Raw genomic sequence first — 15,996 nt, 5'->3', positions numbered from 1 at the left:
CATAGGATTTGGGGTGGGGAAGAGCATAAGGCTGGTTTTCTTCCTTCAGAGCTTTCTGGAGTGTAGGGTTTTGTCCTTATTTTCATCATGGCAGAGCTGAGCTGAGAATTTTCCCTTTGCACTGATACGGTGAAGACTTTAATACCCTCCTAGGGGCTGTTAAAGTTTGAATAATAAAATATTTTTCTTGGCTTAGCCTGTGTGAGAATTTCCAAGCCTTCTTTTATAATGGTTATTTTTTTTAATACTTTTTACCATATATGTCTTATTTTTCAATTCCCCAAATCTTTGCACTGCTGAATACTGACATTTCTCTGCCATCATTAAGCATCCCAAAGCACCTGCTTCCAAGGTTGCCTGTTACTGATGTGGGGATGCCAGCGCTTACGATCTGAAGCAGAAGTTCAAAGAGCAAGACTTAAATCTCTTTGGAAAGAGTAAAATTATTGGGGAGAAAAAGGGAGAAGCGCATGAGGAGTTATCCCCTCTACTTTCCCTAGCAGGCCAGCGAGGAGTCTGCAGGCAAGGGCTGGACTTTTCCTACCTCCTCTCTCTGCAAGGTCTTCCTCGTGCACAGCCCTAATCAAATCTGCAACCACATGAAATGAGCAGTGGAAACATTCTCGCGTCAGTACTCCTTTCTCACTCGGAGACACGGATAGGGAGTCAGCGGTGTTATTCTCTGGAATATAAAGCTGTGTACTGTGTTAGGAAAACTTGGAGGAGCTGATTTTAGCTGACTACCCATTCCCTCCCACCATGTGAAGCTGTGCTCTTGCAGTCCAGAAATACTCTGAAACACCTTGCTGCACAGGGAAACGGCAATTAGGAAGATAGTTTTCAGTAAATTGTAGAGAGGACATGAAGACAAATTGGACTTCAGTGGTTTTTAATAATATTTGGAGTTTGTGACACCATTTTAACCTGGAACATTTCACTCAGAAAACAAAACAGAATATCAGGATTTTATGATTCCCCATTTGCAGAGTGACTTTACTCTCTAAGAGAAAAAGAAAGAGCAATTCCCTGATACAAAGTTGCTTAAACACAACTGAAACTGACCCTTGAAATCCCCTTTTTAAACTAACCAAAATGGGCTAATTGTTTGTGTTTGGGGGAACATTTTGACCTCCCTAATAGGTTAGAGAAATTATTATGGAATAGATCTATATAGCGTATGCAAAATCAGATGTTTGCCTTCAGCAGATTGACAAAAGTGACACCCAGACTTCCAGTTTTCCATTTTATGTGACTCATTTCAAGAGATCTTCCTCAAATATTTCTAAATTACATTATTTTTGAAACGGTATCCCTTCAGCTACTATAGCTTACATCAAGTAAAAGGAAGTTATCAAAGAATTCTTTTCTCTGAGGGAATGAGCTTCACAGCATTTTAAAATTTCAGTGTGAATAATTTTTTTCCTGTTGAGTCTTTAACACATTTTGTATCCCCAGTTTGAGCTATGGAGGTTGAAAGGTATCTATCCACAAGAACTAAAGTTTAATGATATCCCAGCATGAAAGGTATCTTGACATATTTAAGCATTTGGCAGTTCCCTGAAGAAAATATAGGCAAATGGAGGAGCCAGAAAACAACTGAATATGTTTTTCCGTCTTCCAGCAGGAGCTACTATTCCCAAAACACTTCACAGCAAAGTTTGTGCATTCAAACTGTCATTGTTAATGCTGAATCATTTATTTTTGGCCTGGGTATATTAATTGTACCTGAAGACCAAATACAGCTTTGCATCTCGTAGGAGAAGGCTGTGTTTATGATACCATTTCTATTTTGTTTTAATCACAGGAAGAGTTAAAATAGAACTGCATTTTAGAAAACAATTTCATTTTCTGCGTTAACACAATAGCCCTGAGATCACAGAAAGCTGTCTGATTGCTGTATTGATTTTTTTCTTTCACTGTAGCTTTTCTCCCATAATGTTGTTTTAAGAACTTCACTCATCAGGTCTTAGAAAGGGAGAAGATAATCACTGCAGCAAAAATAACCTCTCTTCACAGAATTTATTTATTTGGTCAGTTGCCACAAATTGTATTTTGGAGTCTCTGCAAAGTTCATATATTCTTCGCGGGGGCAGTTATTTGCGTTCTCAGTGTTTATTATAACATATATAGATAGGCATATAAAATATATATGTGGCTGTAACTGTTCCCAGGGTAAGTCATCTGATCATTTGCACTAGCAGGGTGCCTTCAAGCAAAGATATGTGTTTCTCAGGGGTGCTGACTGGAGTTTCAGTTTTACACCCTGAAAATTGTGTTTGGCTATTACCGGTGTGTAGGTGATGACAAGAAAAACACTCTCAATTGTCACAAAGCTATTGAAGACCAAGAGGGCCAGGACTCTGCCGCCCGTGAGCTCTGTGATGGGAGCAAGGAGACCAGCGCGGGTGGGGGAGAGCAGGCGAGCCCGGCGGGGAGCCGCAGCCGCTGCCCACCGCTTGCAGGCAACGTCTGGCAGAGGGAGGCAGAAGACATTCGGGGCTTCCGAGTCCCACATGCTTGGCCGCTGGAATATTTCAGTACGCAAGTCAAATGGAGAGCAGCCACTCATATAAAAATCCTAAGACAGGTGCAAAAAAATTCACTATAGGATAAACTATGCCAGCAAAAAAGGTGGTGTCGCTGGTATCTTTTGCATCGTGGTTGGGAGCTCTGCTGGCAGAGCTACGTAGTGAAGTGATCTCTAGTGGGGGAAAAAAAGTGTTAGAGAGAGCGAGAGCTCAAAATATCACCCTATTCTCCCCTTAGCCCTTCATTCCATGGGTCCTTACTAATCCTCTGGCTGGTATTTCCACGGTACTGCATGGGCTTTACTAACATGGCCGAATAGTAACAGAAAACATAGAGTTAAATCTCCCATACTTTGGAAAAAAAAAAAAAAAAAAAAAAACAAACCAAAAAAAAACCCCGAAACCCTCACAACCAATTTAATTTAGTATATTCATCAATTAATCATCCATAAAAGCTTTCTTAGGTGTTTGACCAAATATGGGTTATCCTTTAACCAAAGAGAAATTACTGACATAATTTCCTAATGCTTTTCACAAACCTATCCTTCAGGAACTATTGAAATTTACATTTGGGATGTTGTGAATGACTACAGAATGTCTTAATTGCCCTGAAACCAGTCTTTAAAGTCAATAAAAGACAGTTCCATAGTGTGGAACCCAAGAATTCCTCCTAGCGTTTGTATTGTTCTGCTCAAATTTTCTGCTCTTCGAACTCAGCTCCATTGAGGTAAAAAACAAATTTGGACCGAGTCCCACTTGGTGCACAAGAATCCCATACCTACCCTCCAGAGCACTGCCAACTGGTAGCTGTGCTGTCCTAAAATGTCACCTCACTCTGAACAGAATACATTTATTATTATGCCTACCTGCTGTGTTGATAGTCAAAAAGACATATTTCTGAAGATTACTAATTTAGGTTTAGAGATCAGACAAATACCATGCCCTGCTTTGAGTTAGGAGGATGAACTGAATGCCAGTTTCAATATTTTTCCAGGCATATCTTCTCAGATTGTTTGTGGAGCAATTTATTTATGAGTATAGAAAAAAAATGGAACAATCAAATGGAATGAAAATTTAAATTAAAACACATCATTTAAATAAACAGTAATGAATGCCAGAAGCAGATTGATTGTTAGTAGTTTCTCATTGCTGGTGCGGCAGTGGCACAACTGAGCAAAGCTTTTAACCTGTCAAGAATGGAGTTACAGCATCAGACTATAATCTCGGTTTCATCAATATAGATCCGACTTCTCCCCCTCGACCTTTGTGATATGAAACCATTTTCAACTGCAAGATTTTGTAGCATTTCTCAAGCAATACAACACATATATATTACTTGCAGTTTTGTAATATGCTTATTATGGGGAAAAGACACCATTGTGTTAATTGTGCATGTTGTATACAGGCAATTTACACAATCTCTATCCAGGGCATAAATCTTGAGTCTGCTTCTACTGAAGTCATGGTCAGGGTTTTGTATGTCTTGAGAGTAGAAGCCATACAGGACCACCCAACAAAAATGGAGTGCGTCATACGCTTCAGGGAGCAGAATTAAGGTTGCGTGACTCTTTCCTGACATTCAAGTAAATATAACATTATCTTAATGGAGGGAGGTGTATGGATTATATGAAAATTATATATATTTATGTGTGTTGGTAGATTTTATCATCATTTATTTTCAGGCAAAATTTTCTAAGCATCACCAAACATCTCAATCTCTCCAGTCTCTAACATTCATCATTCTTTCATGGAGATAATCAATCTGCACTCATCAGAATAATTCCCCAATGCATGAAATTAATAACAAGGCTTTGGCTGTCTATTAATATTGTGCTAAAGATTATGAGTTGAAGTGTTTTAATACTTTAATTTAATTACAGCAAAGCAGAGTAGCATGAATATGAGAGATCTAACTTCTATGTTTTATTACGTCTGATTTACTTATTGAAATGGAAATAGAGTTAGATCTTTTGTAAATGGTAGGGCTGTAATTACACACGTGTATTCACCACTCTGACTCAGTGACACACGCGAGTAGCCCAGAGCCACTGTCTTACATCCCCAACAGATGCGTATCACACCAAAAAGCTGCATTGCCAGTGCCTAAGTCTTGTCTGGTCTGACTGGGCTTTAAACCACCAATGCTTGTTGACGTGATCCTTCTGGATAATGAAGATAAATGTTTGTTTAATACAGGGTCGGGGTAACTGTGAGATTCACTAGAAAATATGTCTGCATTTCTGCAGTAGGACTAAAACCAATGCCCTTACTCAAACTGTATATTTGAGCCATGAACTATAAAATTCAGCAGAGGAAACTGAAACAACTTTACTCACTATGAGACAAGCACTACAGCCTACAGAACCATCCTCACTCTCTTTCTGCCCAGTGAACAGCTGAACATAGAATGGAATAGGCGATGTCAGGCACCTGCTACAGCACAATTCCCCACCCTGGCAAAGAAGGGACTCCAACCTGATGACACTGCGAGTTTGTCTTATGTCCTGAGCTACCGAGCACCGAGGGAAAAGAAGGATACAAGGCTGTTTGCCACTTAAGTCTTTGCCTTTATTAAAAATGCTGACAACTAAATTAAAGCAATTTGTTTCAGATCAAATGAAACATTTCTCTTTTTTTAGTTTTTTTTGTATGTTTGTTCAGGTTTTAACACCCAAAACATTGCTTTCCATGTGCCAATAACTCCTTAGAGGAAAGCGAGGGTTTTGGTGATCAAAAACCCCAAACCAATTAAAATGCTTTTTTTCATTTGGCCAACAAAACAAAAACAAAACCCCAGTGAATTACTCATGCAGCCCTTGAACCACTTAACCCTTTCACAAATGGGTGCCACACGGGACTGATGAATTATGCATACTGCTGTTTAATTCAGTGTTGTGGCGCAGCTGTACTGTTCACCTAACAGAAAATGGAGTAGAATTTGAGAACCCCAGCTCTATATATTAACACATGCTTTTAAAGTTACAGAGTTTGTGTGTTTCCACAACTGGAGCCTAAAACTTCCAAATTATCTCTCGCTGCTGTTTGTGATTAAGCAGATGTTTCACTGGTCTAGAGAAAGCAGAATTAAAATGTGATACCTACTACCAAGATACTGTTTTCACATGCCACTCAGTCCCCTCCTATACCTATTCTAAATAACAACAATATGTTAAGCCCTGCCAGAGTTTAATGTTTTCTATGTCACAGGCTGCAGATCGGTTCTTCTGTGCTATTGTAGCTTCATTCCACCCCCTGCATCCTGTTTGAATTATCAATTTGGTTTCCTCAAATTGAATGAAAAGATGTCAGAGTAATTCCTGTCTCATCCCTACCCCTACCTCTATCTTCACCCTAAATATTATTTACAGATCTGGAAATTCTCCAGGTAAAATCAATCTTCCATTGAAACCCCAGCTTATAATGCTTTTTAAACTGTTGCTTTTTCAGCATAGAGATGGATGTGGAGGAAAGGAAGTGTAGGAAGGAGGTGTAGGAAGGAAAGTATATTGCTACCTACCAAAGTATGGTATTTATCCCAGCAAATGTGGGAGTCCAGGAGAAGTTAGTTTCCTAGGCACTCCAGTCAATAGAAAGAAATAGGCATCTCCAGGAAAAGATTCAGTTCATCTAAAAATAAGTGCCTAACACAGCTGAGCTGGTGAGCTCAGATTACTGAATACAGAGCATCCAGAAATTTTGATTTAGACAGATGACTCTTGGAACCAAAGTCAAGTAAAATGAATCTGGTCCCTTTCCCAAGTGCTTATGCACACTGTAAATGGCAAGTACACTGACAGTGGGGAAAGCTCAGCGAACCATGGGGGGCTGATCATGATTCAGCAAAGTCCTGGAGCACCCGCTTATGTCCCACTTGGACTGAAGCTCCTGTGCTTAGGACTTTGTGTGTTTCCCTGGATAGGCAACCTGTAACTCCCAGTGGGGGTGCCAAGACATGTGTCACAGACATGATTCCTCTGAGGATCTCATCCTTATGGTAGGAGTATCTTATGTTACAGTTTAATGTATTAACCTTGCCCCCAGAACAGACAGGGTAAAGAGACCTCACCCAGGGATCATCCACACAACGCAGTGAAGTCATTCGTGATTGCAGAACCAGAAGATATTATCTAAGGTACACGTAAAGCTGCCTTTGACATCAGAGGGAACAGGCACCTAACTGGTCCTTGAGGCAAGATGATTTCAACAGCTTTCAATTTACATGAGCAAATGTAAATGTGGGGGGAAGGGGCTGTCATTTACTTTGAAATTTAAGACTGTTCTTAAAAGCATATGTATGTATGTATGCCCACTTCAGGAAGCTGTCTATATTCCCTTGGTTTTTTCCACTTCCTTAAGCAAACACAGTGTTAGCTGTTCTGAGTTATTAATATATCATTTGTTATTTCCAAAGGGTAAGTTGTCACAGAGCTTTCCTGTACCTCCATCTTTTTCAAAAATATTTTAGGTATATAATCACAAGCAACGAAACCAAATATTTACTTCCCTTATAAAATAAACAGTAATTTCAGCTACATATTTTTTGAGCTGGATTTTGCATGTACTGCCAAAAGACACCTATTGCTAATAACCTGTGTGTATGTTTAGTCCTAGGTAAGATCCGAAGTGCTGTTGGAAGCGCTCAGCTCCTCATGTCTCAGAAATTCCAGCAATTTTATTGGCTTTGTCAGCAAAATCTGGTAAGTCACAATGTCTGGCCATTCTTGAAGAGTTTAAGGCTGTTCATCCATAGATATTCCACAAAATGTAACTTTAAATTTTAGAATATAGTATTTTTACTTCAAAGGCAACAACAGAAACAAGTGTAGTATATCCAAACAGTAGCATTCTGAAATGTCATTTTCATGTCTCACATTTTATCTTACTGCTCCTTTTTTTTCTTTTTTTAACTTAATCCTTAAGTATGGTGTTAGTACATTTTTTTGTCAAAGCAAATATGTAATTTCAGTAATTTCAGTCTGGCTGTGTTTTGTCTTTTCTTTTTTTGATGTCTTTATTAAAGAAAAAATGAGAAGGGAACAAATGCAAGTTTTCTGAGACATAATATTATGGCTTACTTTTGTAATACCCTAAAATAGTAACTACATTTCTCATAAGAAAGGAGAAATTTTTCACATTACAGTAAGTGGAGAATGGTAAAATAGCAGAATAGCAGAAAATATGTGATCCAGCTTTCTACGTACCTGAAAATAGGACTGATCTTGGAAATGGGAATATACATAATGTTCATAAAATTGGGTTTCATAATTTGCATTGCCAATTATATATAAGATGTCCTAGGGCTAAAGGAACAGATGCAGTATATGACTTATGAAAGTCACTGCTATTGTTCTGGAAGTTCATTAGAGACTAATTCAATTCTAAATGTTATCTTCATTAATATGACAGCAGCCATCAGTGATACAAACATTGTGGCAAGATGACACTAATCAATAGAAGAACGTAATTCTTCTAGCTACAGCTAGTGGTAGAATACCTTTCATTGACTCACTCGAAAATCAAATGTATCTTTCACCTTTTGACTGCCCCTACACCTCATATATTAGAAGTGCTGAATTGTATTGCGTGCATAACAGCAGACTTGACCTCTGTGTGTGGTTAGATACGTTTCTTTACTTGTTAGTATTTGCCACATAACTTTTTAAGGCAAAACATTCATTCTGCAGAGACCTACTTGCTACTTTCCATCCATAAAGTTAAGCATCCAGAATTCCTGAACCTGCAATCAAATATTACTGAGAAAGTCATGCCAAAAATGTCCTACCTTCTGATAGAAAATGATAAGATATATGGTCCTCATTAGGAAAGAATCCAATTATACACTTCAAAGACTCTGTCAAAACAAGAATTTTAATAGCTGTTACAGAATGACAGAGGAAATATGCAAAGCCAGGCAAGCAGGAGATGACCACATTTGTAATATCAAATACATCATATGTGCTACCTATCTAGTCATTTTTTTCACAGCAAAAGGAGGAAATCTTCATCAATGTCTAAAAGTTTCTCACTGCAAATTTCAAAGTGCCCTCCATTACCTGATTGATTAAGCTATGCAAACTAAGATTTGGAGAGCCTAACCTCCACTCCACTTCATTTATCTTCAAGTGGGTCCAGCACTTGTGCTCGAGAGCATTGCTGTGATAACAAGTGCAGCTCCTGCTCAGCACGGCCGTCAGCTGTTTGGAAGCATGAACAAGTCATTACTGCAAAAGCAATAGGAGCACAAGAAGAAATCTACAGTTTTGCAGAAAACACAATCAAAAAACTGGCAAGATTTTATTTCTCTCCTTCTTATTTAGATAATAAACCTTTGAACTCCATAATAGCAGCTTTATGGCATTCTGAAGATTTAGGCTTTGAATATTCTTCAGCTTCATTAAATCAGCAATGGGCTCTGCAGAAAGCAGCAACTGCAGAACTCGACTTCTAGCTCATTCATGTTTTGAGGCTTTTCTTACTATGCCTAAGGATAGAGTTTGTTGTTAAATCATCACTTAGCACATATCCACAGCAAGCTTTCCATATGCTCCTAAGGCAGCATCTCGGTGCCCCACGGGAACGCTTCCAGATAGCAGCCAGTTAGTGCGTTCCCCCACTCGAAAACATCTCGCACTTTCAGGGTGACCACACAGCAGTTTCTCTAACAGTGTTCAACGGCAATAAGCATAAATGTAGGACAAAGAGCAACTGTGTTTACTTCTGCCAATTTGAAATGCAGCAAGGGTTTAGGAAGAGGAATATACTTACTCAAACTGAAATTTAACCCAGGAAACTCACCCATCACCTATGGGTCATGGGACCTAAAGGGTCATGGGAACTTCAAAGGACACATTTGATTATGCTTGGGGTTAAGATTGCTTACCAAAGCCTCTCACTTAGGGTAAATTCATAAAAATGCAAGCTTCGATGAAGTTTTTTTTAAAGAATCTGGGTGGCTATCTCCTACAGTGTACTGTTCCCACTAACTGCTAGAAAAAAGCCATCACTGATTAATAACTACTCCCTCCTGCATTATTCACATTATCTCTTGTAGCACCCTGTTTTTTCTTTGAAGTGTCCTCCTCTATACTCCCTAGTCAGCACAGATCCTGCTCAGCTCGTGAGATCATCGCTCAGCATGTCATGGTTGCAGGCAAAAGCAGAATGGCTCAAGCACCAGCTAGGTACTTTTTGCTTGCTTTAGGCTTCCTTCAGAAGGAGGGCTGCAAAGCTGAATTCCAAATAAGATGCAAATAAATGAGCAGCTTCCGAGAAGAAACAGGTTTAAGCCAATCTTTTCAAAACTTCGTTAGCTGTAATAGTAATCATTTGTGCTAGCATTTATCCGTTGGCAGTGGATCCATAAGCGATAGCAGCAGGAGGCAGCCCTCTTGTGTCCAGCCAACGCACCGCACGCTCCTCCGCAAGCAGCCGCACTGGAGGCTGCGATCGTCCCAAACACGATGAGCAGAGTGGGGCAAACAAAGGTACAGAAGAGCAATTAGCCTTGATTCAGAAGGCATTTCAATGAGTGGCATCATTTTATGGCAGTTTAGAGGAAACTGGGGAGAGGGACTGAGGACACAAGGCTGGAGAGAAAAGACTGCAATCTAAGATATATTGCTGTGGGACCGTCCTGACAAATTTCACACGGGGAGTCGGTTCCTGAAGCCTGACATATTGACCTCTGTAGGGTAACTAATACCACTGACATAAGTTTTAAATGCTTTTGGAGTAAATTGAGATCTACCCAATTAAGTCATTTTCAGTGAACACTAATCTGGAGTTGTATCGTGTTTCCCAGAAGTCCGTTATAATTTATACGGCCAGTTCTGTTAAGTCCCTGAAGCTCCCTATGAAAAGGAGACTTTCTTCTATCGAAGAAGACTTCTAAGTGGATAGGCTTTTAGGCTGGCTCTTGGCCCAGATTCCCAAACGAGTTTACGTATGGTTGACAGTAGATGTTGTCATGCCCAGCTCCAGGCACTGAGCTCCCACAGTGACATCTGCAAACCCAAGTTGGAGTAGCAATTCCTAGTTTAAGACCCCTAGAAAAATGTGCGATTCAAGGGAGGAATTCAATAGAAATGCTGACTTATCTCCCAGTTTTTAGGCAGCTATGTGGGGTTGTGTTTAATATCTAAAATGCCTTGTCCACTAGGTTTGTAAAAGATGGAGCACGGAGCCTTGCTTCAGCAATACCACCAGTGTTTCTAACATAGTAAACTAGTCATTACAGCTTTTGCCCAGGAAGGGGGACATCCAGAGTCCCTTTGGCCTGATTTTGACTTCATCTCTCCCAGCTCCATTCTGTAGACCATCTTAATGGCTGGAAGGGAAGAGACATTTCTCCATCATCTTTGCAGAGGTGTTTACCAGTTAAGCCCCATTTCATTAAAGTGACAAAGCTGTCTTCTTGAACTAGTACCAATGCTCATAGAGCATAGGGTTAAGAGTCTGCATACCACCTTCTAATGTAATTTTTATCCAGCATTGCCATCAGGTTAATAGTCAAATGGAGGGTCATCTTGCTAATCGTTACCGCCAATGTTTGCTCCATTAAGTCTTGTGCACGTAGCTCCACTTCATTGCAGTACGTAGGGGCAGTGCCTTCCCAGTCGCTGAGCGTGATTCAGCTCTCTGGAGAACAAAATCCTACCAACTGCATCAAAACTTTATACCTTACATATACATTTGAAAATGCAAGACAATGTAAACATTGACTTCAGCATAAGCTGACAACTCCTTCGTGGTGTTGTTTTGCCTTCTAATCAGCTATCGTGAATGTAATTTTTAACCAGAAAGACTTCAGGCTGGCTAGAATATGAACCACGTTCCCTTTCCCTTTAATAATCAGCAGGCAGAGGCTGTCAGCTTGTTCCTTTTTAGAAATGCAGGTCAGCACAGCATATGGTGCTAAGGAGCTTCCCGTGCCGCCTGGATTCGGGAAGGCTCGCATATGACATCCAACTCATTCACGTTGGGGTTGCGTAGGAGGCACAACTTTCCAGTCACAGCTCCCAGCTGTAAAGCACGCATAGCCTTAGCACTGAGCAGCGCTGTAGTGATGTAATCTGGCGCGATGCCTTTCCTGCCTCAAAGCACATTGTTGAAAGCCTCCTGGTCTATTCATATTCTCTCTCTCCTTTGTGCGTGACAGGACCCGAGTGCCATGCCGAGACCAACTTCCCAGGACCTAGCAGGTTTCTGGGACTTATTGCAGCTCTCAATTGAAGACGTCAGCATGAAGTTTGATGAACTGCACCAGTTGAAACTCAATGAATGGAAAATAATAGAATCACCTGAAAGGAAGGTAAGCAGACCGTGGACAATACCATTTACTCCCCATTTGCAGTCTTGCGGTCTCCTTGTGTTAAATAGAATAGTGAAACACGATAGGTTTCTAGCCCTAGAAAGTTTCTAGTTGGCATGGCTCAATTTATACACGAAAACCTTCATCGGATGTGAGGGGTTTTTTTTCTTTTTAACAATGTTGAGCTGAATTGTATAACAAATAAAATGGTTTTTTCTGCGTTAGTCCACTCCATAACACTTTTTGTTCAAATTACTTGGATTCACATTCTAAAGGCTAGAACTGAAATAGGTTCTGATTCATTCAGACTAAGGACAATAGCCCGAGAATTCAATCAAGGTAAACTCAGCACTTTGCCACATTTTGGGCAGCTCAAACTTGAGCACCAACAGCGTTCGATCCTGCCTGCACGACACAACTGATACTAGAACAGGAGCGAGATAAAAGCATGCGGCAAAACATAGCTCAGATCAAACTAAAGCTTGACCCACAGAAGTTGGGGGGAACAAAGAGTATTCCTGGCAAACTGCCTGCACCTCTGCCCTGCAACTCCACCACCTGGGAGACACCCCAGCCACGATGCTTACAAACCAAATGTGGCAAATTGCCCACAAAAGCAATGTAATTCTGAAACTGCCTTTCCCCTTTCTAGAGCTCCATCCCTCACCTTAACTATCTCACTGTCCTTGCTGATTATTGTATCAGTCAGATGAAGACAGCATTTGGTTTGAGTCAGTACTGTTGGCCTCAGGTGAATACTTGTTTGGTTTGGGAGGAATTAGGAGGCATTTTGACAACTCTTTCATTTCTTCATGCTCCTCTTGGATTTTAATTTTCAGCCAACTGGTTGGTGGATGGTGAGTTTGCAACTCTTGCTTACTAGTGACAACTGGAAGTAAGAAATTATTATCATGACAGCAACAGTGATGTTCCTAAGAGGGAAATAACTAAAAGTGGATCAAAAAAAAAAAGAAAAAAAAAGATGGGACAACAGGAATGGAGCCCTTATGTTCCTGGCTGAAAACAGGAAATAGAGAAAATAAAGACTGGAAGAGCTGGCTGTCATGGGGAATAGAATCTTAGGCTGCTGCACTGTTCCTGTTGAGTTGAGAATGTAGAACTATGTTCTTAAATAACCATAGTTATTTAGGCTTGGCTAACGCATTTTTGTAGTAGACTTAGAATTAGGTTTTAAAAAAAAAGACCAAGCGATGAAGAGTCTGTAAACCATAGGCGCATCAGTTCGATTTTTGTATTATTTGAATCCTGCTGTGCATCATATTAACTGTGTTCTCCATAAGGAACAGCCCATACTCTGGACTATTACTATTACTATATGAAGGGATATAGCAGAAAGATCGATCATAGTAACACTACTATACATATGAAGTTGTGGAGTCTCCGTCTTTGGGGCTATTCAGTCTAGTATTAAATATGATGTTGAAAAAACTGCTTTAACTTCAAAGTTGCATCTAATTTCAAGTGGGCTTTGAATGGGGGTTGTACGAGATCACCTCCAGAAGTCCTTTCCAACCTAAACTATTGTGTGAGTCTGTGATTCTACACGATCTTTTTCAGGCCCTTATATGATATTTCACAGTCTTTAAATGGAGTAAAATACCAATTTCATACTTCAAAACAGTTCTTGATTTAAAACCTGCAGCGCAATTTACAGCTACTTTTGTACCAAAATCTACTGACTCTCACTTTATAATCTGATAATTCTTCAATATAATTTTCTTTAAAATCATCCAGGCTGGCAAGCAGAACAATTAGGCCTATGTTCTCCCTTTGGTTGGTGCTTGCATGTTTCCATTTAGCAATTCATGGAGGAGACTAAACTAATAGACATGTATACACAGCTGCTATCTCATATCCAGCTGAGGCTAAACTCAGTATGATTAATTTAATTAAAAATCCTGTCCTGCTAATCTTAGACAGTCTATTCACTTGATCAGACCACACAGATGCGCTGAATTCTTATTGGAGAGCCAGTGTGTGTTTCTGTTTATAATGAATGTAACAATGTGTCAGCTAAAATTAAACAAATTCGTATGAAAGTGAGGTACGCAGATTGCATGTTCAGGATACCTGCAAGGACAGTAGAAGGAAGCGTAGTCTTTTTTAAGGCATAAGACTGCAGAATTTGTAATGGTTGCTGAAACAACAGGGGTTTGTCAGTGTCCCTAGCGTGGATAGCTATTCATGTAATCCAGTAGTCAGCTGATTGGAGAGCACAAATTGAGCATGCTTGATGTACGTAACCAGTATTTTGCATTTCATGTCTTCGATTTGCATGCTCTGCTGACAGAACCTTCCGCACGCAGTTCACCCTCAGTTTTAATACCCTATTGCAGGAAGAAAGAAAGGTTCCTCCTCCTGTACCAAAGAAGCCCCCAAAAGGAAAATTCCCTATCACAAGAGAAAAATCTCTGGACCTACCCGACAGACAGCGACAAGAAGCTAGAAGACGGCTAATGGCTGCTAAAAGAGCAGCCTCTTTCCGGCAGAATTCAGCCACAGAGCGTGCAGACAGCATTGAGATATATATCCCAGAGGCTCAAACCCGGCTTTAAAGACAGAATGCTGCAGAGTTCCTTTTTTAAACAAAATGCTTGTACAGTTTGTCACTTACCTGGTAATTTTTGTCTCATTCTCTCCACTAAATATGCCCTTGCTGTTGTGTTCTTTGTGCCATAAGCACAGTGGAATGCTTTTGATTTCCTCAGAATTTGCTGAGCTCACCGCAAGAACGACTTCTTTTTGTATTTATTGTCTGACTTACTATCAGCTACAATGGATAGGGCTTGTTGAGACCTGACTTATCCAATATATTCTCAGAGGACAACAAGAAACACCTCTTGAGATGGAACCCAGCTTACTTTTTTTGTTATTTATATTTTTATAAAATGTGTGATAATTAGGGATAAGAATAACAAACTATAAATGGGTGCATCTCACCATTCACTAGAGGCATTAGCTAATCCAAGTAGAAGGTGCTACAAATGTAAAGAGCAGGAAAGAAAGAACCCATTTATCTCTCTGACCTCCAGTTTCTTTTCCTAGAACCCAGCTAACATATTTACCCATGCACTCTGCCACTCTTCTCATCTTTGTTACTGCAAAATAACATTAGGCCTCTCATGTCATGTCAAGTTTCTGGAGATGAACAGGGATATCCAGCCACTAAAACTCCAAAGTTCATCAGAAACCAAGAAGCATTCAAGTCTGGTGGTGGTGGTGGGAATGCCCACTGAGAAACGTTTGCTGTTAGCAGTATAACGACACTCTGAAACCTAAGCAAAATTATAATGCAAGAGGACTTGAGTGATGGGTGAAAGGAAAACGGAAGCCTTAAAAAGTTAGATCTTCTGTAGCAAGATGTGTAAAGAAAAAGTTATACTCGCTCCTTTGGAACACTCATTGCATTTTTAACAGTTCTTTTACGTGTTAACATTTATTTTATAAACCTTCTCTCTTTCATTTCAAGAGCTGTGCTACATGTAATATTTCAAACTCTCAAAATGTTATATCAATTGAGTTTCCAGGGTATCCTTGAGAAAAAAAAAAAAAATCTTGCTTGTTTAAAATGCCAGTTGTGATGTTGTAAACAGTTTAAGAAATATGAATGTGAGTGGTAAGTATATCTAAGTTTAAATGGTTATGTTAAGGTAAAGGTGAACTGTGGTTTACAGTTGTATTTTTTTTTTTTAGAACTATTTTTCTATGCAGTATCATTTATGGCAAGAATAAGCTTCTTGCTTGCTTCAGACATTAAAAAAACCATGACTCGAGATAAGTGATTTCCAGCCATGGAGTATAAGGAAAATAATATATTTTCAAGCCTCGCATTGTCAGAAGAGAGAAGTGGTAACTACCACAGTCAAGAGGCTTTAATTTAAAACAAATTAAGACCGAATTATTCCACTTCACCTACCTTCCAGAGCCAACTGAGCAACCCAGCACTTAGAAGTCTTCAGGTGAAGACGCAATAAGATGAGTAACCTACAGCCCCCGATTCCAAGGTTCGAATCCTACTGAACACTACTTTAGGTCAAAACAGTCTGAACCCAGTGAGACAGACAGCCCCAACTACTGCATCCCCTGTTTACCTGCTTTAACAAATGCAATGTATTTAGCCATAGGCAGAACAGCTAT

General features: G+C 39.8%; 1 protein-coding gene across 2 annotated transcripts in view; it reads left to right on the top strand.

Moving 5' to 3' along the window:
- Nucleotides 1-15,592, top strand: part of DLGAP2 (DLG associated protein 2) — a 478,161-nt gene extending 462,569 nt beyond the window's left edge. For both annotated transcript variants that reach the window (XM_049818620.1, XM_049818621.1), the window contains 3 exons: nucleotides 7,134-7,225; nucleotides 11,686-11,838; nucleotides 14,196-15,592. In XM_049818620.1, the coding sequence (XP_049674577.1) occupies nucleotides 7,134-7,225; nucleotides 11,686-11,838; nucleotides 14,196-14,414 (464 nt within the window). In that variant the 3' untranslated portion in view covers nucleotides 14,415-15,592. The remainder of the gene's footprint in view (nucleotides 1-7,133; nucleotides 7,226-11,685; nucleotides 11,839-14,195) is intronic.
- The last annotated feature ends 404 nt before the right edge of the window (nucleotides 15,593-15,996 follow it).

The sequence above is a fragment of the Accipiter gentilis genome, chromosome 16 (genome assembly GCF_929443795.1).
Source record: "Accipiter gentilis chromosome 16, bAccGen1.1, whole genome shotgun sequence".
NCBI classification, from domain to species: Eukaryota; Metazoa; Chordata; class Aves; order Accipitriformes; family Accipitridae; genus Astur; species Astur gentilis.
The sequence above is the reverse complement of the archived record's forward strand: the minus strand, read 5'-3'. Positions and strand labels throughout refer to the sequence as shown.